This window comes from Mustelus asterias, chromosome 6 (genome assembly GCF_964213995.1).
Source record: "Mustelus asterias chromosome 6, sMusAst1.hap1.1, whole genome shotgun sequence".
In the NCBI taxonomy this organism is placed as follows: Eukaryota; Metazoa; Chordata; class Chondrichthyes; order Carcharhiniformes; family Triakidae; genus Mustelus; species Mustelus asterias.
In genome coordinates this window covers 82616968-82631228 of record NC_135806.1, presented here as the reverse complement: position 1 = coordinate 82631228, position 14261 = coordinate 82616968, and the positions used below count along the sequence as shown (strand labels likewise).

Genomic DNA, 14261 nt, shown 5'->3' with positions numbered 1-14261 from the left:
TACCCTGAGCAACTTGGCAAACAATGCTGAAGTTTCAGGAAACATTTATTTTCCAGCTGAATAAAGCTAAAGGCTATCTTGCATCATGAGCTGGTTTAATAACCTTGAATTACATCATGAAAATTAGACTGAAATCAGAGATCGAAGTTGTATTTACTTTAAAACTCAGTTCTTGGATGATGTTAGCTTGTACTTTGAAGATCCCTTTTTTATGCTTGATCCACTTGGTCTCTTGTATAGAACCTTTACCACTCTGAGATGCATTGTCTGCTTAATCTCCAGCTATTTGCTGCGTAATGCAAAATCCTGGGAACATTTGCCAGGTAAGCCTCCCATCACCATCCATGTGGACCCATGTGCTATCAAGCACTTACCAGTCAATCATGCCCATTATTAAACTGAGGTAAGACAAATTACACAAGGTCAACTCTTCTGGGGCTTTTCAGTAAAACCTGCTGGAGGTGAGGAAAGCAGTCGAAGCCACGATTCAAAGAGTTATTTCTTCATCTGCTCTCTTGAAAGCCGTTGAGCCGGCACATTTCGGGATCCATTTTCTTCACCTTCCAATGTGCCTGTCCTTTTCTTCTTTCCTGGTTTCGTGCCCCATTCTTTTTCCAAAGACTCCTCATCTCATTGGAGTGGAATGTGCGATATATGGCTGGGACAACCTGAATTCCTCAAGTTTTGGCCTGGACAGCTTTGGATCTCTCCAGGCCACAGGATGGGCAGCCTGCACAAATTCCTGGCCCCCATCACCATTTTCATGTTTTACAGAATGTGTAGACAGGTATTTCACGCTTTCTTATTGCGTCATTTTCATCCTGTGCAAATTGTGTGTGCCTACCCTATTGTATTGGTTATTACATCTTTGTTCTTCATTTACAATGGAACTTAATGAAATTGCTGGGCCTCTGACGCAAATCTTTGTCTCGTCACTGGACACAGGTGAGGTCCCAGAGGATTGGAGGATAGCTAATGTGGTCCCGTTATTTAAGAAGGGTAGGAAGGATAACCCGGGTAATTATAGGCCGGTGAGCTTGACGTCCGTGGTAGGGAAGTTGTTGGAGAGGATTCTTAGAGATAGGATGTATGCGCATTTAGAAAGGAATAAACTCATTAACGATAGTCAGCATGGTTTTGTGAGAGGGAGGTCATGCCTCACTAACCTGGTGGAGTTTTTTGAAGAAGTGACTAGAATGGTTGACGAGGGAAGGGCCGTGGATGTCGTCTATATGGACTTTAGTAAAGCGTTTGACAAAGTCCCTCATGGTAGGTTGGTGCTAAAGGTTGGATCTCATGGGATTAAGGGAGAGGTGGCTAGATGGGTGGAGAACTGGCTTGGTCGCAGAAGACAGAGGGTGGTAGTGGAAGGGTCTTTTTCCGGCTGGATGCTTGTGACTAGTGGTGTTCCGCAGGGCTCTGTATTGGGACCTCTGCTGTTTGTGATTTATATAAACGATCTGGAAGAAGGTGTAACTGGGGTGATCAGTATGTTTGCGGACAACACGAAAATGGCTGGACTTGCAGACAGTGCGGAACATTGTCAGAGGCTACAGAAGGATATAGATAGGCTGGAAATTTGGGCAAAGAAATGGCAGATGGAGTTCAATCCAGATAAATGCGAAGTGATGCATTTTGGTAGAACTAACGTAGGGCGGAGCTATATGATAAATGGCAGAACCATAAAGGGTGTAGATACGCAGAGGGACCTGGGTGTGCAAGTCCACAGATCCTTGAAGGTGACGTCACAGGTGGATAAGGTACTGAAGAAGACATATGGCATGCTTGCCTCTCCAGGACGGGGCATAGAGTATAAAAGTTGGGGTCTGATGTTGCAGTTGTATAGAACGCTGGTTCGGCCGCATTTGGAATACTGCGCCCAGTTCTGGTCGCCACACTACCAGAAGGACGTGGAGGCTTTAGAGAGAGTGCAGAGGAGGTTTACCAGGATGTTGCCTGGTATGGAGGGGCTTAGTTACGAGGAGAGATTGGGTAAACTGGGGTTGTTCTCACTGGAAAGACGGAGGATGAGGGGTGACCTAATAGAGGTGTATAAAATTATGAAAGGCATAGATAGGGTGAACGGTGGGAAGCTTTTTCCCAGATCGGTGGTGACGTTCACGAGGGGTCATAGGTTCAAGGTGAGGGGGGGGGAGGTTTAACACGGATATCAGAAGGACGTATTTTACACAGAGGGTGGTGGGGGCCTGGAATGCACTGCCGGGCAAGGTGGTGGAAGCAGACACACTGGGAACGTTTAAGACTTATCGAGATAGCCACATGAACGGAGTGGGAATGGAGGGATACAAAAGAATGGTCTAGTTTGGACCAGGGTGTGGCGTGGGCTTGGAGGGCTGAAGGGCTTGTTCCTGTGCTGTGTTGTCCTTTGTTCTTTGTTCATATTTATCTATTACTGTCTCTCCGTTTTGGCTATATATGCTGAAAGTATAATTTTTATTAGAATGATAAAATCCTGAATAAAATTATCAAAGATATAACTCTAAATAAGATAAAAATTCTATAGGGACATGATAGAACAGGTACAAACTAAATTAGAAAGGAATGTCAGCCTTTACGTTAAGAGGGCTAAGATTGTAAGTTATGCTGCGATTATATAAAGCTCTGGTTAGATCACATTTGGAGCATTGCATTCAGTTCTGTGCAGAGGGTGGTGGGGGCCTGGAATGCACTGCCGGCATATTGATGTTCAGTAAGGCAGTGCAGATTCACCAGAATAATACTGGGATAAAAAGGTTAAATTGGAAGTACTGAGTGCATTGACAAGGTGCGTATTCCTTTGCATATAAAGGATTCAATGTTATCTTATTGAGGCATTAAAGAAGATTAAAGCAGGCAATAGGTTAGATAGAGAGAAACTATCCCCTCTGGTGGGGGAGTCCAGAAAAAGGGGGCAAATGCTTACAATTAACTCATCAGAAATAATGTCAGGACACACTTCTTCACACAAAAGGTAATGGAAATCTGGAATTCTCTTCCCAAAAAGTTGTTGGGGCCAACTCAATTGAAAATTTCAAAACTGAGATTTATAGATTTTGGTTAAGCAAGAGTATTAACGGTTAAAGGAACCAAGATGAGTAAATGTAGTTAAGATACAGATGAGCCATGTTCTAATAAAATTATAACTCGAGGCTGAATGGCCTATGACAGTTATATATTCATATGTCCCTAATACTATAATTCGGTTCATGTATTTTTTGACTTTTAGAAGTTTGCTGGCTTTAATTTCTTGTGATATTGAATTTTCACATTGCAAGTATTAGTAGTCAGGTGTATAATGTGTTGCATTGCTATTCTATTAACACATAAACCATATTCCTCTTTCAACCATAGGGTGCCTCCATTATCCACATGGTCTCCAATTTTATGACAGAGGAGCTGTTTGCAAAAGGGATAAGAGTGAGTTTCAAGAGACCTTTCCTGGTTTGAGTCAGTAAGCTCTCTATTCATAGAAATACTGGACAAAATTTTCTGATTGCTTTTTCAAAAGATCAACTCGGGGAACAGCAGTTGGCGATGCTGCTGGCTTCTCCCGCCAAATTTTTAAGCGCTTCTTGTAAAAAAAACATCAGGAGGTGAGTCCCACAACATCATGAGAAGGGTGTCCCGGACCAAAGTAAAAACTTTAAAATAAAAAACGCGTCACTGCATGGACAGGGAGCACCCTCCAAATCTCTGCCAAAGAAGTCCAAACCCTCTGGGGGCAGGGTTAGGGTACTGCCTAGACAAGACCTTCTTCACACTAGAGACTATACTTACCTGTACGCCCCCTGTAGGCTCTGTTTGCCAGGTCCCCAATTTTCAAAATCTGTCCTGAACTGCGCTGATATGACATCACGCCGTTGGGAGGGGACTTTCCAGTCTGGGGGGTGTTACAGTGAGGAGGCTCGCTAATTGTATTTAAATGTATTATAATGGGGTACTCGTCTTTGCATGGCAGGAATCTCCTTACTTCACTGGTGGGCATGGTAAGAAGTCTCACAACACCAGGTTAAAGTCCAACAGGTTTATTTGAATTAATGAGCTTTTGGAGCACTGCTCCTTCATCAGGTGAGAGATCAGTTCATCAAGACTTACCTGATGAAGGAGTAGTGCTCCGAAAGCTCATGATTCCAAATAAACCTGTTGGACTTTAACCTGGTATTGTGAGACAACTTATAGTGCCCACCCCAGTCCAACGCCGGCATCTCCACATCCTCACTGGTGGGAGCAGGGACAATTGAGCGGGCAAATTTCAGTAGCGTAAATGCTGCTTTGTGACTTCTGCTCAATTCTCCGCCCTCTCTGCTAATTCCGCCCACTAAAAATGGGGTTGGAGAATCCTTCCCAATGATTCGCAACACAATTTGAAATTGTTTCAAGAGTTTTGTTTCTTTTCACAGCAAGAATTTGTCTTTATCTCTTCAAGCAAGCATTTCAATCTTCCTTTTTGTTTTGCAGTCATACCTCAAGACCTTTTCCTATTCAAATGCTGTGACAGACGACATGTGGAATCATTTACAGATCGTGAGTTCAGCAAGTTTGAATGGGCTTCATTTACTATTGTAAAGTTTTTCACACTGTTTACATTCCTTTTGTTTCTTCCTGTTTTATAACTGTGCTACTCCGGACAGTTGACTGTTGTTTACATGATTTTGAAATAGAGTTGTTTTATTGGAAGCTATTTTTATGTCTGACATTCTGAAAACACTATGTGTACGAATGGAATATTTGAGTAGGGTTGCAAATAGCATCATACTTTAAGATCATTACGCTCATTTCTGACCTTCCATGATGGTGACAACATTATGTTCACTATACATTTTCCTGACTAATTGCTTGGGCTTGATCTTTGTTGCTGAGCTGCCACTAATAGAGTCATGTAGGCCAAGGGTTCCCAAACTAGGTTTTCCATGACAGCACCCGAGAGATTCTGCAGGACGCCAGGCAGATCTGTACAGTTTGAGTTTTGTGCTGATATGGATATAGGTTGGAATAAGCAGGAAAGAGTGATCCGTGGGGTAGAGCCAAGCCCTGGGACAGGGGAGAGTGGTCAAGTTCAAGGCCTGGAGCAGAATGGCTGTTTCCTGTTGAGCCTTGGAGAGAGACAGTGCCCAGAATTTTACCGTCTCTCCCGCCCCAGAATTGGGGTGGGCGAGGCTCACAGAACAAAATTCTCTGTTGGTCTCGGATGCGATTTTAAGTGCCTCACCCGAGCGAGGTTGTAAAATCCCACAAAGTATGCGTGTGTGAGGAAGAGAGATGAGAGTGTGTGCATGAGGGAGAGAGTGAGATATGAGTGAGTGTGTATGTGTGTGATGAGTGTGCAGGGGTGAATTTTCCCATTCCGCCTGCCATGGGAATCATGAGAGGCGGACCATGGAAATGTCCGTTGATCTCGGGCGGGATTTTCCAGTTTTGGAGCGAGCATGGCTGGAAAATCCTGCCGTGTGTGTGAGATGAGAGAGAGATAAGTAGAGAGAGAGTGTGTGAGTAAGATGAGAGAGAGACAAGAAGAGAAGGTGTGGGTGTGATGTGCGTGAGAGATGAAAGACAGACAAATAGAGAGTGTGTGTGTGTGCACGTGTTTCTGGAATTTTACCCTCCCGCCCGCCACGGGAATCGGTGCGGCTGAGAGGCGGAGCATGGAAAGGCCCATTGATCTCGCCGGGATTTTATGGTTTCGGGACAAGCGAAGCCGTAAAATGTGTGTGTGCGTGTGTCACTCTTCCCAATTGAACCAAAGGAGCAGTAATACTCCCCTGTTAAAAATGACAAAGGTAAGACCTAAATACATTATAAATATGAAAGGTTTTTTTTATTCATTTGAGGGACATGAGCATCACTGACTGGCCAGCATTTATTGCCCATCCATAGTTGCCCTTGTTCAGAGGGCCGTTGACACTCAACCACATTGCTGTGGCTCTGGAGTCACATGTAGGCCAGGCCAGTAAGGATGGCAGATTTCTTTCCCTGAAGGACATTACTGAACCAGATGGGTTATCTGGACAATCAACAATGGTTTCATGGTCATCAGTAGATTGTTAATTCCAGATTAAGTGGGTGTGTGGGTTCTCATTTAGAAACGACTTCTATAAATTTATTTTTTGTATGATTATACACATTGCACAAAAACAATTATTTTTTTGTAGTTTGGCTGATCAACATAATAAGAATGTTTCTCAGGTGTTCTGTCAGTTCTCTTGAGAAGTGAAAAGGCTTCAGTGACTGGAAAAGTTTGGGAAACCTTGATGTTGGCAATTGTTAGAGATATAGATACAACCCGTTCTTCCCTCATTGTGAGGAAGCGTTCGTCCCATCTTGTCCTATTCACCCCACCTATTCCGAATGACATAACCTTTAACCTGGATCTGTGTTTAGATCTGCCAAGGCATCATGAAGAATGTTCACACATGGCCCAGACAACCCAAGGAAACATTTCACCTACCGAGTTCTGATGAAGTCATGTTATACTCAAATCATCAACTCGGTTTCTCTCTTCACAAATGCTGCCAGACCTGCTGAGCTTTTCTACAATTTTTAATTTGATTTGATTCATTATTGTCACATGTATTGGGATACAGTGAAAAGTATTGTTTTGCTAAACTGACAAAATACCATTCATAGAGTATACATAGGGGAAAAGGAAAGGAGAGAGCGCAGAGTACAGTGTTACAGCCACAGCTAGGGTGTAGAGAAAGACCAGCTTAATATATGGTAGGTCCATTCAAAAGTCTGATGGTAGCAGGGAAGAAGCTGTCCTTGAGTTAGTTGGTATGTGATCTCAGACTTTTGTATCTTTTTCCCGACAGAAGAAGATGGAAGAGAGTATGTCCAGGATGCGTGAGGTCCTTGATTATGCTGGCTGCTTTTCCGAGGCAGTGGGAAATATAGATGGAGTTAATGGATGGGAGGCTGGTTTGTGTGATGGACTGGGCTACGTTTTCAACCCTTTGTAGTTTCTTGCAGTCTTGGGCAGAGCAGGCACCATACCAAGCTGTGATACATCTGGAAAGAATGCTTTCTGTGGTGCATCTGTAAAGATTGGTGAGAGTAGTGGCAGACATGTCAAATTTCCTTGGTCACCTGAGAAAGTAAAGGCATTGGTGGGCTTTCTTAACTATAGCATCGGCATGGAGGGACCAGGACAGGTTGTTGGTGGTTTGGACAGCTAGAAACATGAAGGTCTCGACCATCTCCACTTCACCACCCTTGATGTTTTCTGTTTTTATTTCAAATTTCCAGCATCCACAGTACTGATTGATCACAACAAAAGAAATTGAAGTAGTGAAGTAGGCAAATAGGCTGGAGAAAATAGTTGTTCGGAGGGAGGATGTACTGGCAGTTTTGAATAAACTGAAGGTCGTTAAGTCCCCTGGGCCTGATGAAATATATCCTAGGATTCTTTGGGAGGCAAGGGATGAGATTGCAGAGTCTTTGGCTTTGATCTTTGGGTCCTCACTGTCCACGGGGATGGTGCCAGAGGACTGGAGAGTGGCAAATGTTGTTCCTCTGTTTAAGAAAGGGAATAGAAATGACCCTGGTAATTATAGACCGGTTAGTCTTACTTCGGTGGTTGGTAAATTGATGGAAAAGGTCCTTAGGGATTGGATTTACGACCATTTAGAAAGATGCGGATTAATCCGGGATAGTCAGCACGGATTCGTGAAGGGCAAATCGTGCCCCACAAATTTGATTGAATTTTTTGAGGAGGTAACTAAGTGTGTTGATGAAGGTAGGGCAGTTGATGTCATATACATGGATTTTAGTAAGGCGTTTGATAAGGTCCTCCATGGTCGGCTTATGATGAAAGTAAGGAGGTGTGGGATAGAGAGGAAAGTTGGCCGATTGGATAGGTAACTGGCTATCTGATCGAAGACAGAGGGTGGTGGTGGATGGAAAATTTTTGGATTGGAGGCAGGTTGCTAGCGGAGTGCCACAGGGATCAGTGCTTGGTCCTCTGCTCTTTGTGATTTTTATTAATGACTTAGAGGAGGGGGCTGAAGGGTGGATCAGTAAAGATTGGTGGAGTAGTGGATGAGGTGGAGGGCTGTTGTAGGCTGCAAAGAGACATAGATAGGATGCAAAGCTGGGCTGAAAAATGGCAAATGGAGTTTAACCCTGATAAATGTGAGGTGATTCATTTTGGTAGGACTAATTTAAATGTGGATTACAGGGTCAAAGGTAGGGTTCTGAAGACTGTGGAGGAACAGAGAGATCTTGGGGTCCATATCCACAGATCTCTAAAGGTTGCCACTCAAGTGGATAGAGCTGTGAAGAAGGCCTATAGTGTGTTAGCTTTTATTAACGGGGTTGGAGTTTAAGAGCCGTGGGGTTATGCTGCAACTGTACAGGACCTTGGTGAGACCACATTTGGAATATTGTGTGCAGTTCTGGTCACCTCACTATAAGAAGGATGTGGAAGTGCTGGAAAGAGTGCAGAGGAGATTTACCAGGATGCTGCCTGGTTTGAAGGGTAGGTCTTATGAGGAAAGGTTGAGGGAGCTAGGGCTGTTCTCTCTGGAGCGGAGGAGGCTGAGGGGAGACTTAGTGGAGGTTTATAAAATGATGAATGGGATAGATAGAGTGAACGTTCAACGACTATTTCCTCGGGTGGATGGAGCTATTACAAGGGGGCATAACTATAGGGTTCATGGTGAGAGATATAGGAAGGGTATCAGAGGTAGGTTCTTTACGCAGAGAGTGGTTGGGGTGTGGAATGGACTGCCTGCAGTGATAGTGGAGTCAGACACTTTAGGAACATTTAAGCGGTTATTGGATAGGCACATGGAGCACACCAGGATGATGGGGAGTGGGATAGCTTGATCTTGGTTTCAGATAAAGCTCGGCACAACATCGTGGGCCGAAGGGCCTGTTCTGTGCTGTACTGTTCTATGTTCTAGTGACCTAAGTGGCACATAACCTGTTCATAATTTCCTATTTCTGATTGGGAATGGAAGCTCATTAGTTCAAGTCATTGATTACTTTTCCCTGGTGGATTGCGAGTGTGACTAATTAATATCACTCTCGTGTCATGACCCAAGTGATGCCATTTGCTCATATACTGTACACTACTAAAAATACATTGGAATAACATAGGTGGTGATTTGTCCCACTAAAAGCAGTTTACCTCTACCCATAGTGGTGCACTACTGAATAGTGTTAATGTCACATTTGAAGTTGTAATAATTTCACTATCAATAGCATCATGAGTAGCATAAAGAGAATAAAGTTCAGTCCATGAACAATGCTCACTGTAAGTTGCAGGATGCCTGATTGCATTGCAGTCAGGAGAGTTCCATGTAGGGAGGGCTCAGATAAATAATGATGCCTTTAAGATGCACACATGCATGGCCTCATAGCAGTCTAAAGAGACCATACAGAATGACAAACCAGCCACACACAACAAACAGAAGTTAGACAAAATATTGTCCATGAATATTAAATTGAGCTTGACAAATGATAATTTGACACATTTGTCAAGATATTTTGTTCAAAACCTATGAAGGGAAAATAATTTTAAAGAGCTCTATCCTCCCTTGAAATGGATAGGAAAATGTACCTTGCTTCACCTTCAAGGCACTCATGAAATGATGAAGCATTTGCGATATAATTGCATCACTTATTTTAATTTGTCTGAAACGCAACCAATTTGTTATTGTATAGTATCTAAACTTCTAAAATATTTGAGTTTAGGCCAGTCAATCTCCTAATATAGTGTAGTAATTTGCCTGATACTTCTTTATTAAGAATTATTTAGATAGATCTTCTTCAAAATTTTTCCGGCGATCCACTTTTACCAAAAGGCCAGCCTCGGGACCCAAGCCACATTCATTTACTACTTGTATCTGACCCTCTCTTTCGCATAACGAAATGATCCACGTCTGCAATCGGCTTACTAGGAAGGGAAAGAAAATTGGCACCAAGTGAATTGGCACCAAGTGCATGTACTTACAGGACATTTGACGCAAGTGCATGTACAGGGCACACTGATCTACTTATTCTTGCCTTATGTGGTCATACACTAAACTGCAATGAGAATTTACCCAGAGAGAGAAAACAAAAAGAAAAGGCCAGGCGATCTTTGGCGGCTCAGTTTTCATCATCCTGTCACCCACCTACGGGTTGCGACCCCCACTTCGAAAAACGCTAATTCAGATTACTAACAATGAAGCCATCATCTACATTTTAGAATCTCAAATGGGAAGCCATTATACAGTAAGTATAGAACAAACATGTCAAACCTGAAACCCTAAATTCCATAACGAATAGACACATTTTTCAAGTTACTTATAAGAACAGTACTAAAGATGTGGTCATACAAAAATCTTGTTGCTTTAATCAAAACCTTTTGGAACATTTGGATATATTTGAGATTCAAAATTCTCAAGTCAGCAAATACGTAAACTTTTAAAACAAACTTCTTTCATTTTTTTCCATTTCCTTCAACCTCATTGAAGAATCTGAGCAGACTTCAGCTTTTTTAAATTAGTTTAGCCTCATGGTTTTCATAATAGTTACATTTCATTCTTGTGACAGAATGGAAATCATACTTTTTATTTAAATTGATGCAATGCACATTTAATACTTGAGGATTGATTATTCATAGTTTAGATAAGTAATTTAAAGTTCGCCAGAGTTTATTTTATTCTATAGTCAGTATTGTTTGTGAGGAGCAGTTGTTTTTACAGATGCCTTTTACACTGAGTGGTGTTTGAAGATATTGATTGAGTTTATTGAGTGCCACTCAACAATTGATTACTAGAAAATATAAGTCAGTATGTACAGTAGAAGCATAATTAATGAATTACTAATTGATGACTTCTGCTTCACTAGGCTCTAGATAGTCAGGATGCTATTAAACTGCCAACATCAATAAAATCCATCATGGACCCATGGACAATGCAGGAAGGAGTGCCTGTTATAAGAGTTAATACATTGAAAGGCATCATAACACAGCAATACTTTGGAGAATCAGTGGAAAACAGAGTTTCAAAGTATGTATAATAATCCATTTTTGAATATGTTGTCAGTCATTCTTTCTCACCAGTGATATGTAAGTAACTTGAACTACCAATCTGAAAGCAAAATTATTTCCATCCCGAAATATGTGCTGTATACTATTGTAGTATTTATTTCAATACTTTTGCAACCTTTTTACGAGACTACAGCCTGATTATTATTCTAAAACATTATTGGATATGGTACTTTTCTTGTTAGGCTGAGAATCCATCTTTAAAATGTGCTTTAATTTCTGTCATCTTCTGAAGCTTCTATTCTTGACATAATCCAAGGTCTAAAAGATTAATTTAAAAATGTAATATTAAGTCTTGGTCTCCTGGAAGGGCCAAATGCCTACTCCTGTTGCTAAGTTCAATGTTCCCATGCTCAGTCATTCTGAGAACAGCTAGCAGGTGAGCTGACTTTGGGTGAATCCTCCATTTAATTTTATCATCATCTAATAATACCACAACCGAAGTTGGAAATTCAATGTGTGAAGGGAAATCACATTGCGAACCCATCTGAGCGCTTCCACACATTTTGTCACTGTGATATCACAGTTCAAATTTCATTCCAGGAACACATTTAGGTCGTGTTGACCTAGCTAAAGGATTGAGAACAAGGCAAACTGGCCTGGGAAGGATCCCATTTCAAACCACTTGAGATCATTAGGTGGTAGTTCAACAAAGCTATGGCACTTATATGACTCTAGAGAACTGGAGATAAAGTAAAATTTTATTTATGCCCAAATAATTTTTCACAAAACACATGTACCTTTTAGATCTAACTCCAATGCAACAAATAATATTGGTGCAGTATGAGAATAGTCTGCAGAAGAAAAACAAAATCAAGGAAGAATAAAAATATCACCAGGATCCTCGCTCCCGTCATTACCCAAAAATGATCAACCATTATCCCTGTCGATAAATGAATCTTCTCTGCATATCAAAATTGCAATATTATATCTATGTATGTCTTACTGAAAATAATATGTCTGCACACACTTCCAACTTGTATATGATTGTTTTATTTTGGTCTCCTTTTTTCTGCCAACTTCTTGTCGTCATAAAATCCTCTGTCCACATTTAGAATGAGTATTTCATATGCAAAACTACAATTAAACTATTGAGCCTTTCGGTAGTTGTGGAGCAGAATCTTAAATGTTCTTTCACCTTTCTCATTTGTTTCTCACTGCTGCCACTCATCAATCCTGACAATCTGGATCATTTATTTCAATGAAGTTTGCCTACAAATAATTGCTTTTTTGTTTAAGCCAACTTGACCGATAGCTTGTTCAAGTCTTTGTTATTCACTGGCATTTGTTCAACACCTTTACAAGACCGCCAATTTACAACTATAAGCCAGTCACACTCATTCATGACTCCAGACAATACAGTATTTGTGGCCAGGATTTAATTCTTTTGGTTCTTAGAAGACTGACAAAGATGTTGTTAATTTATGGAACAGCTATAATCTGCAGGGAACTGACAGGAGCACAATTATATCACATATGGGGACCAGAGAGATGAATCAGGAATATTAAAGCCATATACAACATAGGAGATGATACCAGGTTTGGGAAACAAGTGATATAAAACAAGAAATAACTTGCATTGATACAGTTCTCTTCATGAGTTCAGGATATTGGTACTAAGACTATTTTCACTGCAGCAGAGAAGACTAGGTTAGATTTAATATAATTTAAAAATAATGAGGGATTTATATGGGCTGAATGGGGATATAATTTCTTCCATTTGGGAATTATTGATAGGAGTTTTCAATTCAAAATTGTCTGAACGATGGGAAATGTTTAGGAGAAAGATGAATGGAGAAAGAAATCCAAAGAGAAAGGTTGAGGCATTGAAACAGTATAGCAATGAGGGTAAAGACAAATAGAGTGGGACAGGAAGGGACAAAGAGTTTAACCAAAATGTTTGCCAGCAAATAAGATAATGTAGGGAGTAGAGGTACAAAATAAAATGAAGGTTGCTTATCTGAATGCATGAAGCATCTACAGTAAGATAGTTTAATTTGTGGCACCAACAGTGGTAAATGAATTAGATCCAATCACAATTACAGAAAGATGGTTGCAAAGTGATCAAGGTTGAGAAATAAATATTCCAGGGTACACTGTACTTTGGAAAGATAGGCACAATGGCAAAAGATGAGCACATTAGTGAGAAAGATCTGGCCTCTGAAGGTCATGAAATAGAATCAGTATGGGTGGAAATTTAGAACAGCAAAAGGGGGAGGAGCAGTTATTCTGTTGGGCAGAGAATTATTGGAATCTATAATAAATTAAATGTTGTAATTGTAGGGGATTTTAGCCTTTATATAGACTGGGGCAATCAAATTGGCAAGAATTGCCTAGAGCAGGGTTTCACGAACGTTTACAGCCACAGAACTCTTTTAGCCTCCCAAGAGTACTGACAGAACACCTGGAAAACATTCTTACTATGTTGAAGAGTCAAACCATAAGACATTATTATTATTGTTTAACACATGCATACATATATAAGTTTTCTTATTCAACAAATACTAATTCCCCCTCTGTCCCTGGCTGTTATCACCTCTGCTCGCCCTGGCCCATCTGAGCCCCCTTGACCAAGCCTCCCTTGCCTCTGTGGCTCCATGTCCTCTTGGTCCCTTGGCTCAGCCCCTCTCAACCACCCTGGCCCTGACATCTCTCCATCCCAGCCCCTCTTGGTGACCCCAGGCCAGCACCTCTTGGCCCCTTTTCAGCCCCTCCCAGTCGTGGTCCCACTCAGTGCCTGGTCCTGGCCTTCTCAACCTCCTTGCCCTTCCTAGACCCCTAGTCCCTCTTGGAACCCACAGCCCTAACCATTTTTGACCACTTTGGCCCTGGCCTTTCCCACCTCATGAATGCGATGCTTCTTGCTCTGCTGTCCGGTCACCTTCGTTCTTGGCCTTGCCTTCGAATTTAAAATGACGATGTTGTGGGCTGCGTGGTATCAGGGCTAGGATCTAAGTATCCAAGGATATGTGTCCTATCAGAAGGACAGGCAGATGGGCAAAGGCGGCGGGGTTGCATTGTTAGTAAGGAATGAAGTTAAATCGATAGCAAGAAGTGATGTAGGATCAAAAGGCATGGAATCTCTGTGGGTAGAGTTGAGGAATCACAAAGGTAAAAAGATCCTGATGGGAGTTATGTACAGGCCTCCCTAGCAGTAGTCAGGATGTGGGGCAGAAAAAAAATCAGGAGATAGAAAAGACATATAAAAAAGGCAATATTACAATAATCA

General features: G+C 41.6%; 1 protein-coding gene across 1 annotated transcript in view; it reads left to right on the top strand.

Moving 5' to 3' along the window:
• LOC144494959 (aminopeptidase Q-like) overlaps nt 1-14261 on the top strand; it is a 129715-nt gene that overhangs the window by 72802 nt on the left and 42652 nt on the right. The window contains exons 8-10 of the mRNA XM_078214628.1: nt 3352-3417; nt 4459-4524; nt 10834-10994. Of these exons, the coding sequence (XP_078070754.1) occupies nt 3352-3417; nt 4459-4524; nt 10834-10994 (293 nt within the window). The remainder of the gene's footprint in view (nt 1-3351; nt 3418-4458; nt 4525-10833; nt 10995-14261) is intronic.